Here is a 15,911-nt window from a genome sequence, read left to right as displayed (position 1 = left end):
GACCGTGGTCGGGAAGCCATGCCCTTGACCCGCGTTGAAGGTGTTGTTGAGCGACCATTCCTCCCCGATCTTCGCGAGCTCCCCGTCTAGGCGGCGCAGTCCCCGCACGAGCATCTTTGCGGTGGTCACCGAGGGGTCACAAGCCCAGGCCTCCGCGAGGACCTAGGTTGACATGTTGTTGGACTTCGCGAACGCCGCCCGACGTGCCGCATTACGCCGTTCCCTCCGCGTCGCCTCCCTGGCCACCCTCTCCTCCGTCGTCACGATGCTCCGCGAAAAGGAGGTGCCGCCGCCACAAGCGACGTAGTGCAGGAGGCGCCTGCGCACCTTCATGATCGTCCGGGCACCTCCTGCTTCACGACCTTGTTGCGCGAGGCCCGATGTGGCGGTGACGCCGACTCGTCGATGCAGGCATACCGCCCCCGCCTCAACGCAATGGAGAGGCGGTGACATTAACTTCGCCTTGACACGGTGGAGTGGCGGCGAGGGCGGAGCCAGACCGTGGTCCTTGAGTGACCGCTCGAGAAGGAGCTCCAGGTGCGCCTGATACTCGTCGTCCATCGTCGCGGCCTCTGAGAAAGGCGCAACTGCAGTTGTTGTTGTGGCTCCTGCTCCTTCTCGTCGTCAAAGGAGAGGATGATCTCCTCCTCCCCGGAGGAGCCGGGTGTCGTGGAGTACGATGGCCTGGGAGAGCGACGGCGACGGTGCCACGATCCGGAAGGAGATCGGAAGCCACCACCTGCCGGCACGGAGAACAAGGAATTCGACATCGTCAATGGCGGTGAGCGGAGATGGAGATGAGTGAATCTGCGGTGACCGGAGAGGAGGGAATGTGAGGGGCGGTGTGGACGGCCCAGAGCCATGCTTAAATAGTCACGGCCAAGCGAACGGACGGGCAATCAGCTTCAATACGATGCATCGGCCGGGAATGGTTTTGGATGGGCCGCGGCATCCCCCACCCCCACCCCCCCCCCCCCCCCCCCCCCGCATGCGCCAAGTTTGCGCCCGGTTTACGGGATCACACGAACACGTCCGTGGACCGGTGGGGAATTGCATTGGATGGCTTGCATGTTCCAGACGCGTAGGTCTGGACTTTTGCGGTCAGTTTGATGGTCCTCGTTAGATGCCACAAGCCCTTTTGAGCAAAATGTTTTGGTCAAAGATGCCTTAAACTCTTGCCTGGCCATTTTTCTACACCAAACGTCCAAACCACAACACACGAATTCAACATGCGTACCAAAGCTCAGCGACCGCAAACTAGGCTTAATTAACATTTTCATGCTTGACTTGGTAGCTGGTATCTCTGCTTGGTTTCGTCTTGCTTGTTCACATCACATGCATCGATCGCGTCCCGAGAAAGGCTTTATGCGGAGTAGTTTTATTTGGGAGTATCTAAAACTCATTTAGATGAGACGTAATTTGGTCTCATTCACCTGAAAAACAAGAACGGATACAACCCATATCAACACACACGCATCTTATAGCATCACATTCAATGGCTATAAAAGGTGAATGAGACCAAATTAAATCTCATCTAAATGAGTTCTAGCAAAACTGGTTTTTTCTTTCTTTCTTTTGGCCGGGAATTATGCGGAGGACTTGTGCCGTCAGCCGTCCCTTTCACTGCTTGACTTGGGCTATCTTGGATAGAATTTGCTGACCTCGTTGTCGTCGTATAGATTGGGCAAGCTCAAATAATACGACCCAACAAGGAAATCAGTACTAACAGACAGCGACGCGTCCGGAAATTCAGACCGGAGGCGCTAGCTGCAAGCCTGCGACACGCGGCAAGGAAATTGCAGACAGCAATGCGTACTTCAGTCGTACTCGTACCCCTCCCGTCCACACAAGATTTAACTTGGCAACTGCACTGCTTCTTCGTCCATCGGCACTTGTAGGGAACTATTCCAGCTTGTAGCTCTGCGCATGGGGATGTTTCACTTGCTGCTGCCGATCCTTCTCTTCCATGGCCTCATCCATCGCGTGGCCATGGGCGCCGCTGCTGATGACGACCGCTTCGTCTTCTCCGGCTTCGCCGGCGCCAACCTCACCCTCGACGGCACGGCCACGATCACTACGGACGGCCTCCTCGAGCTGACCAACGGCACGGTGCAGCTCAAAGGCCACGCGTTCTTCCCGGCTCCGTTCCGCCTGCGCGGGTCGCGCGGCGGCAGCGCGGTGCGGTCCTTCTCGGCCTCCTTCGCGTTCGGCATCCTCACCACCTACCCGAACCTCAGCTGCCACGGCATCGCCTTCGTCGTCGCGCCCAGCAGCAACTTCTCCGCCGCGCTGGCCGCGCAGTACATGGGCCTCGCCAACATCGACAACAACGGCAACGCCAGCAACCGCATCTTCTCCGCCGAGCTCGACACCATGCAGAACATCGAGTTCGACGACATTGACAACAACCACGTCGGCATCAACATCGACGGCCTCCGCTCTGTGCGGTCGCACGCCACCGGCTACTACGACGACGATGGCGAGGGCGAGAACGGCGGCACCTTCCATAGCATGAGCCTCATCAGCGGCGACGTGATGCGGGCGTGGGTGGACTACGACGGAGAGGCCGCGCGGATCGACGTCACCGTTGCCCCCTTGGAGAGGCCCAGGCCGTCAAGGCCCCTCGTCTCTGCAAGCTACAACCTCTCGGACGTGCTAACGGAGCCGGCGTACATAGGCCTCTCCTCCGCAACCGGCCCGATCAACTCGCGGCACTACATTCTTGGCTGGAGCTTCGGCGTGGACGCGCCTGCTCCGGCCATCGACATCACCAAGCTGCCAAAGCTGCCTCGTCTTGGTCCCAAGTCACGATCCAAGGCCCCGGAAATCGCTGTGCCAATTGCCATTGCAGCATTTCTACTGGCTCTCGGCGTGGTCGCGGCCCTCGTCGTGCGGAAGAGGCTGAGGTACACCGAGCTACGGGAAGACTGGGAGACGGAGTTCGGGCCGCACCGGTTCTCGTACAAGGATCTGTTCCATGCCACCGACGGGTTCGACGACAAGCGCCTACTCGGCGCAGGAGGGTTCGGCAGCGTGTACAAAGGAATGCTTCGGACATCGAAGCTGGAAGTTGCTGTGAAGAGAGTGTCCCACGAATCGAGGCAGGGCATCAAGGAGTTCGTCGCCGAGGTTGCCAGCGTTGGCCACATCCGGCACCGCAACCTTGTGCGGTTACTCGGTTATTGCCGGAGAAAAGGCGAGCTTCTCTTGGTGTATGACTACATGCCAAATGGCAGTCTTGATAAATATCTGCACTGCTATGACGGCGGAGACAAGCAGGCAGTGATGCTGAATTGGGCTCACAGGTTTCAGATCATCAAAGGCGTTGCATCTGGATTGCTCTACCTCCACGAGAAGTGGGACAAAGTTGTCATTCACCGGGACGTCAAAGCAAGCAACATACTCCTCGACAAGGAAATGAACGGGCGGCTAGGTGACTTTGGCCTCTCGCGGCTGTACGACCATGGCACCGACCCCCAAACCACACATATGGTTGGCACCATGGGGTACATGGCCCCGGAGCTTGTGCGCACGGGCAAGGCGTCGCCTCTCACAGATGTATTTGCCTTCGGCACGTTCCTCCTCGAGGTTACATGCGGGCAAAGGCCTATCAGGGAAGACGACGCCGAAGGCGATAGTATTCTGTTGGTTGACTGGGTGCTCGAGCATTGGCATGGCGGGACACTCCTCGAGACGATGGATCCAACACTGCAAGATGACTACAATGTCGACGAGGTATGCCTTGTGCTCAAGCTTGGGCTGCTGTGCTCACACCCGCACGCCAATGCAAGGCCAAGAATGCAACAGATCATGGAGTACCTTGACGGCGACACGCCGGTCCCGGAGTTGGCTTCAACGCATCTGAGCTTCGGTGTGCTAGCCCTAATGAAAAACAGTGGTTTTGACCCGCATGTACTGGCATATCCTCAATCTTCAGTGCTGAGCATCGGCACTATATCTGATCTATCCGGAGGAAGATGACGATATGACGACATGTGCCGGCATTTCTTGTGCTTGACTGGCACATTTTTCTTTTCTTGTGCTTGACTGGCACATTTTGTGATGTAAAAATATGACTGTGTTAAATCAGAGAGATGCTTGCTGCAAATGCTATTGCCACATGAAATGCATGGGCTGTTCTGTCACAAGATGCAGGTGATATTGTGCTCCACCGGGGAGCAACACCCTGGGCTAACAAGATCGATAAACACAAGTCATTTGTTTACTGATGGACTCCCCTGAAGTATACTGACGAAGAAGAACAGTAGACATCTTGATTTTGAAATTTGGTGTTGTGCTGTTCCTTCTGAGGAAACCGAAATGGTTGTAGATATGCACTGAAATGGGGACTAGCTACCACTCATGTTTTTCAGATCCACATGGAAACAGTACCGTAGAGATCCAAAACTATCCCATTCTGCATGATCAATTTCCTAATTTTTCTCTGAACTGAACCTGAGTCTACAAGCCTACCGAACAAACTTGCAGTGTCTTGTTTGAAAAGGAGAAAAACCTGCAGTGTGCTTCCTGAATCAGCTACAAAGCATCCTGATAGCGCACTAAGAGAAAGGCCAAAGAGTGTAGTACCATGGGAAAAATACCCTTGTTCACCTAGTTGGTTGCGCTCTTCCTTGAATCAACACTGTTGAGTACTTTGAGATCTGTGCAGAAAGTTGTATATAATGTAATTTTTTTATGGTGTATTACATGTATATCTTCCAACAATCTGAATAATGATACAAGTATATGATAACGCACGTTCCATTTCAGTTGCCTATGAACGCAGTTGACAGGGATACTAGTTAGCACCGACTGGATGCAACAACCTCCGCCATATTTACCACTTATTTTGAGGGGGTTTATCAGGTTATTCTTTTAGCACTCCATATTTGCACTAATAATTTGATAGGTAGTGTATCTCCTACATGTCATAATTGAACGTTGAAATCCGAAAATAGTTCCACAACTTCGCATTTTCAAAATTGAATTTGCATTTTTAGTTTTTAATATCAAACTCAAAAAAATTATTCAACTTCTAATAATTCATACATTAAAATTTGATTTTTTTAACTTCTTTATTAGTATTTATATAATTTTGATTATTGCCCAATTAGACTTCCAGTTCCCACCTGATACGTCAAAATCACCCCCAAAAAAAATCAATTGACTAATAAGGGGAACCAACCATTTGAATTCGATTGCATCCGGCTGAAAGAGAATTGAAGCAAAAGGACTTACTGTTCGAGTAGGAAGATTTCGGTTCAAATATAAAATGTTCATGATCCGTTGACAAAAAGCAAGAGGGCGACCCCTTACTCTGAAACGCTTCCCAATATAGATTTTCTTTGTTTTTGGCAAAAGCGATGGGTGACAACGTGCAAGACTAGGTAGGTTTGCCTTTGATGAGTCTTTCATACATTCAAATTCGAAATGTAAACACTTAATTTATGGACCCGAATATTCAGTGAACGTCAGATTTTTAGGCATTACAACTCGAACATTTTTCATGACAAATGATGTTCGTCAAAGATGGCAAGTTTAATTAGCGAGCATGGCAATCCGCCTAAGTTCATTTTTTGCCAGAAAATTGTCGTGCTTGCAAAATAAATTTGCCATCATTGCGCCAATATAAATTGCCATGAAAAACGTCAGATTTGATTTGTCATGCCTAAAAATTTGACATCGGATTTTTAGTGTTTCTGTATTTTATACTATTTACATTTATCAAAATCATAACATGATACTTTAAATGTTTGTTCATTTCAAAAAGTAGGAGATTAATATATATTTTCATGGTTACCAAAATTATTCTTAATAACAAAAAACAAAGTTTTGTCCATTGACTTTGACGACGGGACCCCGTGGGGTAAGCCCATGACAATGATACGGCCCGAGTCCATGCCTAGAGATCACTCGGCTAGCCCAGGAAAATAAAGCCCATCCTAATGAGTTGCACCACGAAGTTCACTCGATTGGATTAGAAGTTCCGCGAAACAGGCTTTCGCCCCGCTTTATATATAAAGCAACACAACAAATACATGGTCGAATGATACATTGTGGTGAGAGGGTCCTCTCACAAAGCAGATCTACGAATACCACATGAAAGAAAGAACTAGCCTAGCACCTCGTCGAGGCCTAACTTAGGACGCCTAAGCCCCACGACAACGCCCCAGGAGGGTGACGGCACCAAGTTTCGCTGTTGTCAAGCCCGAATGAACATATAAGAGTTTTCAGCCGGAGCCCTGGTACAAGCACAAACGCACGACCGCGTCTTCAGGAAGAAAATTGCACCCACATGCGTTGTCGTTGACAGTACCAAAGCACGAAGCTTTCGCTTAGAAACTCGCCTGCACCATGGATAATCTCCAATGCAAGGAATTGTTGTAGTACTTTCGAAAGATGGAGGTGGTAATTATGGAGTGTGGAACCCATAAGGAGGTAAAGGTAAGATCGATATTCTCTTGGATCCTATATGCCACTAATACAACCCTACGTACACCGAGTGTTTGCTTTATGTAAGAAACAAGAAATGAAACTACGTTGCGGGTATAAAGAGGTAGCTTTGCAAGATAACAAAGAACCTAAACATAAAAAATTAGGTGATGACTAAGTAAAGATACAATATAATACAAATAGCGAGTGTGAAATAAAGGTATTATGGCGTGCGAAATTGTCCCTAGGCAATCAACTAAGTTACTAAATCGACCATCATTGCAAGTTTATATGTGGGAGGGTCCTTTCCTAGAATGGCATCCCTTACTTGGAATTTTATGCACTTATTATTGGAACTATTAGCAAGAATCAGCAACTTGGAATTTTGGGCCGCCTTAGTAGGTGGGCCACGTTGTTAGGTTAGTCATTTCCTTTTTCTTTTATGTTTTCTTTAATTATGGCGTGCGAAATTGTCCCTAGGCAATCAACTAAGTTACTAAATCGATCACCATTGCAAGTTTATATGTGGAGGGGCCTTTCCTAGGAATTTTATGCACTTATTATTGGAACTATTAGCAAAAATCCGCAACTTGGAATTTTGGGCCGCCTTAGTAGGTGGGTCGCGTTGTTAGGTTAGTCATTTTCTTTTTCTTTTATGTTTTCTTTAAGACCAATCTAAATTTGATTTTTCTCCCAGCTGTAAACAAAGCTTTATTAGCTTCCAAAATCCCTTTTGGAATAGTGACCTATTATTTATTAAACCCGATATCAAGAGGTTCTTTCTTACCTTTGACCAGCTGTAAGACACGAATGATCTACTCATCAAGGGATGTGATCTAGAGACGAGTGGATCATCCCTATACTTAACTCACCCCAGTGCTATAAAAGAGAGTAGGTGGAAACATTAACATATCTTTTTGCTCTCTGGAATAATTTGAGTTGGTTTCGGTTGGTCTAAATTTAAATAGAGCATTTTTGTACTTATGATTTTTTTTTTGCCCCGTTTGTTCAAATATTTTCCGCAACTTTGTTGTAGGTTTTGTTTAATTATTCTTTGAATATACTTTATTTTCCAAGATAGTTTTCTTCTGTTTTTCTCTGGTTCGATCTTCTGTGACCCATCTTCAATTCATTTTGAATATTTTATTAATTTATTTCCTTTTGATTTTTTTCATGTTGAACCCCTTTAGGGTTTTATTTAGTTTTTTCTTCTGTGGTCAGGGTTTCAAACAAAGGTCCAGTAGTTTGTTACTAATTGTTGTAGGGCCTTTAACCCTCTAATTGTTGTAGTCTAATTATTTCCTTTTGATTCTGCTTGCTGCTGCCAAGTTTTGTAGTGGTGTGTTGAGCACTTGGTAATTCCGGGTCTGATTACCCGGGAACAACTGTCGCCGGTTCCGACTAGAGCTTGGTTGCCGACGGGCGCGATCATCCAACTCCTTCTGTAGCCGCTCGAGGCGGTCGCGCTCGGCCAGAGTGACCAAACGCGTAGACTCCATGACCATAGCCACGGGAATCGTCCTCGTGATGGGGGTGCGTAGAGCCAGCTTGTTCCTCTGCCGGAGTTCCTGTTAGGGAACGCAGTAATTTCAAAAAAAATCCTACGCACACGCAAGATCTATCATGGTGATGCATAGCAACGAGAGGGGGAGTGTTGTCCACGTACCCTCGTAGACCGAAAGCGGAAGCATTATGACAACGCGGTTGATGTAGTCGTACGTCTTCACGATCCGACCAATCCTAGTACCAAAAGTACGGCACCTCCGCGATCTGCACACGTTCAGCTCGATGACGTCCCACGAATCTTGATCCAGTTGAGTGTCGAGGAAGAGCTTCGCCAGCACGACGGCGTGATGACGGTGATGATGAAGCTACCGGCGCAGGGCTTCGCCTAAGCACTGCAACGATATGACCGAGGTGGATTATGGTGGAGGGGGGCACCGCACACGGCTAAGACAATGATCAACTTGTGTGTCTATGGGGTGCCCCCTCCCCGTATATAAAGGAGTGGAGGAGGGGGAGGGCCGGCCCTCTCATGGCGCGCCCTGGGAGGAGTCCTACTCCCACCGGGAGTAGGATTCCCCCCTTTCCCTAGTTGGAGTAGGAGAGAAGGAAGGAGGAGAGAGGGAGAAGGAAAGGGGGGCACCGCCCCCCCCCCTTTCCTAGTCCAATTCGGACCCAAGGGGGAGGGGGTGCACAGCCTGCCCTGGCCGCCCCTCTCTCTCTCTCTCTCTCCACTAAAGCCCATTAGGGCCCATATACTCCTCAGGGGGTTCCGGTAACCCCCCGGTACTCCAGTAATTGCCCGAACTTACCCGGAACCATTCCGGAGTCCAAACATAGTCGTCCAATATATCGATCTTTATGTCTCAACCATTTCGAGACTCCTCGTCATGTCCGTGATCATATCCGGGACTCTGAACTACCTTCGATACATCAAAACACATAAACTCATAATACCGATTGTCACAGAACTTTAAGCGTGCGGACCCTACGGGTTCGAGAACTATGTAGACATGACCGAGACACGTCTCCGGTCAATAACCAATAGCGGAACCTGGATGTTCATATTGGCTCCCACATATTCTACGAAGATCTTTATCGGTCAGACCGAATAACAACATACGATGTTCCCTTTGTATCAGTATGTTACTTGCCCGAGATTCGATCGTCGTTATCTCAATACCTAGTTCAATCTCGTTACCGGCAAGTCTCTTTACTCGTTCCGTAATGCATCATCACGCAACTAACTCATTAGTTACATTGCTTGCAAGGCTTATAGTGATGTGCATTACCGAGAGGGCCCAGAGATAACTCTCCGACAATCGAAGTGACAAATCCTAATCTCGATCTATGCCAACTCAACAAACACCATCGGAGACAGTTGTAGAGCATCTTTATAATCACCCAGTTACGTTGTGACGTTCGATAGCACACAAAGTGTTCCTCCGGTATTCGGGAGTTGCATCATCTCATAGTCATAGGAACATGTATAAGTCATGAAGAAAGCAATAGCAATATACTAAACGATCAAGTGCTAAGCTAAAGAAATGGGTCAAGTCAATCACATCATTCTCTAATGATGTGAGCCCGTTAATCAAATGACAACTCATGTCTATGGCTAGGAAACTTAACCATCTTTGATTCAACGAGCTAGTCAAGTAGAGGCATACTAGTGACACCCTGTTTGTCTATGTATTCACACATGTACTAAGTCTCCGGTTAATACAATTCTAGCATGAATAATAAACATTGTTCATGATATAAGGAAATATAAATAACAAATTTATTATTGCCTCTAGGGCATATTTCCTTTAGTCTCCCAATTGTACTAGAGTCAATAATCTAGATTACACAGTAATGATTCTAACACCCATGGAGTCTTGGTGCTGATCATGTTTTGCTCGTGAGAGAGAGGCTTAGTCAATGGGTCTGCAACATTCAGATCCGTATGTATCTTTAAAATCTCTATGTCTCCCTCCTTGACTTGATCGCAGATGGAATTGAAGCCTCTCTTGATGTGCTTGGTTCTCTTGTGAAATCTGGATTCCTTTGCCAAGGCAATTGCACCAGTATTGTCACAAAAGATTTTCATTGGACCCGATGCACTAGGTACGACACCTAGATTGGATATGAACTCCTTCATCCAGACTCCTTCATTCGCTGCTTCCGAAGCAGCTATGTACTCCGCTTCACACGTAGATCCCGCCACGACGCTTTGCTTAGAACTGCACCAACTGACAGCTCCACCGTTCAATATAAATTTGTATCCGGTTTGTGACTTAGAGTCATCCAGATCAGTGTCAAAGCTTGCATCGACGTAACCATTTACGACGAGCTCTTTGTCACCTCCATAAACGAGAAACATATCCTTAGTCCTTTTCAGGTATTTCAGGATGTTCTTGACCGCTGTCTAGTGATCTACTCCTGGATTACTTTGATACCTCCCTGCTAAACTAATAGCAAGGCACACATCAGGTCTGGTACACATCATTGCATACATGATAGAACCTATGGCTGAAGCATAGGGAATGACTTTCATTTTCTCTCTATCTTCTGCAGTGGTCGGGCATTGAGTCTGACTCAACTTCACACCTTGTAACACAGGCAAGAACCCTTTCTTTGCTTGATCCATTTTGAACTTTTTCAAAACTTTGTCAAGGTATGTGCTTTGTGAAAGTCCAATTAAGCGTCTTGATCTATCTCTATACATATTAATGCCCAATATAAAAGCAGCTTCACCAAGGTATTTCCTTGAAAAACTCTTATTCAAGTATCCTTTTATGCTATCCAGAAATTATATATCATTTCCAATCAGCAATATGTCATCCACATATAATATTAGAAATGCTACAGAGCTCCCACTCACTTTCTTATAAATACAGGCTTCTCCAAAAGTCTGTATAAACCATATGCTTTGATCACACTATCAAAACGTTTATTCCAACTCCGAGATGCTTGCACCAGTCCATAGATGGATCGCTGGAGCTTGCACACTTTGTTAGCATCCTTTGGATCGATAAAACCTTCAGGTTGCATCATATACAACTCTTCTTCCAGAAATCCATTCAGGAATGCAGTCTTTACATCCATTTGCCAAATTTCATAATCATAAAATGCAGCAATTGCTAACATGATTCGGACGGACTTAAGCATCGCTACGGGTGAGAAGGTCTCATCGTAGTCAACTCCTTGAACTTGTCGAAAACCTTTCGCAACAAGTCGAGCTTTGTAGACAGTAACATTACCATCAGCGTCAGTCTTCCTCTTGAAGATCCATTTTTTCTCGATGGCTTGCCGATCATCGGGCAAGTCAACCAAAGTCCACACTTTGTTCTCATACATGGATCGCATCTCAGATTTCATGGCCTCAAGAATCTGGGCTCATCATCGCTTCCTCATAGTTCGTAGGTTCGTCCTGGTCAAGTAACATGACCTCCAGAACTGGATTACCATACCACTCTGGTGCGGATCTTACTCTGGTTGACCTATGAGGTTCGGTAGTAACTTGATCTGAAGTTACATGATCATCATCATTAGCTTCCTCACTAATTGGTGCAGGAGTCACAGGAACGGATTTCTGTGATGAACTACTTTCCAATAAGGGAGCAGGTATAGTTACCTCATCAAGTTCTACTTTCCTCCCACTCACTTCCTTCGAGAGAAACTCCTTCTCTAGAAAGGATCCATTCTTAGCAACGAATGTCCTGCCTTCGGATCTGTGATAGAAGGTGTACCCAACAGTTTCCTTTGGGTATCCTATGAAGACACATTTCTCCGATTTGGGTTCGAGCTTATCATGTTGAAGCTTTTTCACATAAGCATCGCAGCCCCAAACTTTCAGAAACGACAACTTGGGTTTCTTGCCAAACCACAGTTCATAAGGTGTCGTCTCAACGGATTTAGATGGTACCCTATTTAACGTGAATGCAGCCGTCTCTAAAGCATAACCCCAAAACAATAGCGGTAAATCAGTAAGAGACATCATAGATCGCACCATATCTAATAAAATGCGGTTACGACGTTCGGACACACCATTACGCTGTGGTGTTCCGGGTGGCGTGAGTTGCGAAACTATTCCACATTGTTTCAAATGAAGACCAAACTCGTAACTAAAATATTCTCCTCCACGATCAGATCGTAGAAACTTTATTTTATTGTTACGATGATTTTCCACTTCACTCTGAAATTCTTTGAACTTTTCAAATGTTTCAGACTTATGCTTCATCAAGTAGATATACCCATATCTGCTCAAATCATCTGTGAAGGTGAGAAAATAACGATACCCGCCGCGAGCCTCAATATTCATCGGACCACATACATCAGTATGTATGATTTCCAATAAATCTGTTGCTCGCTCCATTGTTCCGGAGAACGGCGTTTTAGTCATCTTGCCCATGAGGCATGGTCCGCAAGTACCAAGTGATTCATAATCAAGTGATTCCAAAAGTCCATCAGAATGGAGTTTCTTCATGCGCTTTACACCAATATGACCCAAACTGCAGTGCCACAAATAAGTTGCACTATCATTATCAACTCTGCATCTTTTGGCTTCAATATTATTATTATGTGTGTCACTACTATCGAGATTCAACAAAAATAGACCACTCTTCAAGGGTGCATGACCATAAAAGATGTTACTCATATAAATAGAACAACCATTATTCTCTGATTTAAATGAATAATCGTCTCGCATCAAACAAGATCCAGATATAATGTTCATGCTTAACGCTGGCACCAAATAACAATTATTCAGGTCTAAAACTAATCCCGAAGGTAGATGTAGAGGTAGTGTGCCGACTGCGAACACATCGACTTTGGAACCATTTCCCACGCGCATTGTCACCTCGTCCTTAGCCAATCTTCGCTTAATCCGTAGTCCCTGTTTTGAGTTGCAAATATTAGCAACAGAACCAGTATCAAATACACAGGCACTACTGTGAGCATTAGTAAGGTACACATCAACATGTATATCACATATACCTTTGTTCACCTTGCCATCCTTCTTATCCGCCAAATACTTGTGGCAGTTCCGCTTACAATGACCAGTCCCTTTGCAGTGAAGCACTCAGTCTCAGGCTTAGGTCCAGACTTGGGCTTCTTCACTTGAGCAGCAACTTGCTTGCCGTTCTTCTTGAAGTTCCCCTTCTTCCCTTTACCCTTTTTCTTGAAATTGGTGGTCTTATTGACCATCAACGCTTGATGCTCTTTCTTGATTTCTACCTCCGCATTAGCATTGCGAAGAGCACGGGAATTGTCTTATCCATCCCTTGCATATTATAGTTCATCACGAAGCTCTTGTAGCTTGGTGGCAGTGGTTGAAGAATTCTGTCAATGACACTATCATCAGGAAGATTAACTCCCAGTTGAATCAAGTGATTGTTATACCCAGACATTTTGAGTATATGCTCACTAACAAAACTATTCTCCTCCATTTTGCAGTTGTAGAACTAATTGGAGACTTCATATCTCTCAATCCGGGCATTTGCTTGAAATATTAACTTCAACTACTGGAACATCTCATATGCTCCATGACATTCAAAACGTCGCTGAAGTCCCAATTCTAAGCCGTAAATCATGGCACACTGAACTATCGAGTAGTCATCAGCTTTGCTCTGCCAGACGTTCATAACATCTGGCATTGCTCCTGCAGCGGGTTTGGCACCTAGCAGTGCTTCTAGGACGTAATTCTTCTGTGCAGCAATGAGGATAATCCTCAAGTTACGGACCCAGTCCGTGTAGTTGCTACCATCATCTTTCAACTTAGATTTCTCTAGGAATGCACTAAAATTCAACGGAACAACAGCACGGGCCATCTATCTACAACAACATAGACATGCAAAATACTATCAGGTACTAAGTTCATGATAAATTAAAGTTCAATTAATCAAAATTACTTAAGAACTCCCACTTAGATAGACATCCCTCTAATCATCTAAGTGATCACGTGATCCAAATCAACTAAACCATGTCCGATCATCACGTGAGATGGATTTGTTTTCAATGGTGAACATAACTATGTTGATTGATACGTCTCCAACGTATCTATAATTTTTGATTGTTCCATGCTATTATATATTCTATTTTGGATGTTTAATGGGCTTATTTATACACTTTTATATTATTTCTCGGACTAACCTATTAACCGGAGGCCCGGCCCAAATTGCTGTGTTTTGCCTATTTTAGTGTTTCGCAGAAAAAGAATATCAAACGGAGTCCAAACGGAATGAAACCTTCGGGAACGTGATTTTCGGAACAAACGTGATCCAGAGGACTTGGAGTGGATGTCAAGCAACAGAGGAGGAAGCCACGAGGTAGGGGGGCGCGCCTACCCCCCCCCCCCCGGCGCGCCCTCCACCCTCATGGGCCCCTCGTGGCTCCACCGACCTACTTCTTCCTCCTATATATACCTACGTACCCCCAAACCACCAGAAGCGACCACGAAAACCTAATTCCACCACCGCAACCTTCTGTACCCGTGAGATCCCATCTTGGGGCCTTTTCCGGCGTCCTGCCGGAGGGGGCATTGATCACGGAGGGCTTCTACATCAACACCATAGCCTCTCCGATGATGTATGAGTAGTTTACCTCAGACCTTCGGGTCCATAGTTATTAGCTAGATGGCTTATTCTCTCTCTTTGGATCTCAATACAAAGTTCTCCTCGATTCTCTTGGAGATCTATTCGATGCAATCTTCTTTTGCGGTGTGTTTGTCGAGATCCGATGAATTGTGGGTTTATGATCAAGATTATCTATGAACAATATTTGAATCTTCTCTGAATTCTTTTATGTATGATTGGTTATCTTTGCAAGTCTCTTCGAATTATCAGTTTGGTTTGGCCTACTAGATTGATCTTTCTTGCCATGGGAGAAGTGCTTAGCTTTGGGTTCAATCTTGCGGTGTCCTTTCCCAGTGACAGCAGGGGCAGCAAGGCACATATTGTATTGTTGCCATCGAGGATAAAAAGATGGGGTTTATATCATATTGCATGAGTTTATCCCTCTACATCATGTCATCTTGCTTAAAGCGTTACTCCGTTCTTATGAACTTAATACTCTAGATGCATGCCGGATAGTGGTCGATGTGTGGAGTAATAGTAGTAGATGCAGAATCGTTTCGGTCTACTTGTCACGGACGTGATGCCTATATACATGATCATACCTAGATATTCTCATAACTATGCTCAATTCTATCAATTGCTCGACAGTAATTTGTTCACCCACCGTAATACTTATGCTATCTCGAGAGAAGCCACTAGTGAAACCTATGGCCCCCGGGTCTATTTTCCATCATATTAATCTCCCGTTATTTCCATTACTGTTTACTTGCTTTCTTTACTTTTACTCTTTATCATAAAAATACCAAAAATATTATCTTATCATCTCTATCAGATCTCACTCTCGTAAGTGACCATGAAGGGACTGACAACCCCTTTTATCGCGTTGGTTGTGAGGTTCTTATTTGTTTGTGTAGGTGCAAGGGACTTGAGCGTGACCTCCTACTGGATTGATACCTTGGTTCTCAAAAACTGAGGGAAATACTTACACTACTTTACTGCATCACCCTTTCCTCTTCAAGGGAAAACCAACGCAGTGCTCAAGAGGTAGCATTGATCATATCTACTATATGATTCACGCTCGACCTTTCGGTCTCAGTGTTCCGAGGCCATATCTGCATATGCTAGGCTCGTCAAGTTTAACCCGAGTATTCTGCGTGAGCAAAACTGGCTTGCACCCGTTGTATGTGAACGTAGAGCTTATCACACCCGATCATCACGTGGTGTCTCGGCACGACGAACTTTCACAACGGTGCATACTCAGGGAAAACACTTGTACCTTGAAATTTAGTGAGAGATCATCTTATAATGCTACCGCTCAACTAAGCAAAATAAGATGCATAAAGGATAAACATCACATGCAATCAATATAAGTGATATGATATAGCCATCATCATCTTGTGCCTTTGATCTCCATCTCCA

The 15,911-nt window shown here is 45.8% G+C and overlaps 1 protein-coding gene across 1 annotated transcript; it reads left to right on the top strand.

The window, feature by feature from the left end:
* Positions 1-1,635: 1,635 nt before the first annotated feature.
* On the top strand, positions 1,636-4,108 carry LOC109784695 (L-type lectin-domain containing receptor kinase SIT2). The gene has a single exon (XM_020343300.4). It carries the CDS (start codon positions 1,927-1,929, stop codon positions 3,979-3,981), a length of 2,055 nt encoding a protein of 684 aa, XP_020198889.1. The 5' UTR covers positions 1,636-1,926; the 3' UTR covers positions 3,982-4,108.
* The last annotated feature ends 11,803 nt before the right edge of the window (positions 4,109-15,911 follow it).

Source organism: Aegilops tauschii, chromosome 2 (genome assembly GCF_002575655.3).
Source record: "Aegilops tauschii subsp. strangulata cultivar AL8/78 chromosome 2, Aet v6.0, whole genome shotgun sequence".
In the NCBI taxonomy this organism is placed as follows: domain Eukaryota; kingdom Viridiplantae; phylum Streptophyta; class Magnoliopsida; order Poales; family Poaceae; genus Aegilops; species Aegilops tauschii.
This window is presented reverse-complemented; position numbering and strand designations above follow the sequence as displayed.

Coding starts and splice junctions, on each gene's coding strand:
- LOC109784695 (XM_020343300.4), top strand. CDS start 1,927: ATGGGGATGTTTCACTTGCTGCTGCCGATCCTTCTCTTCCATGGCCTC.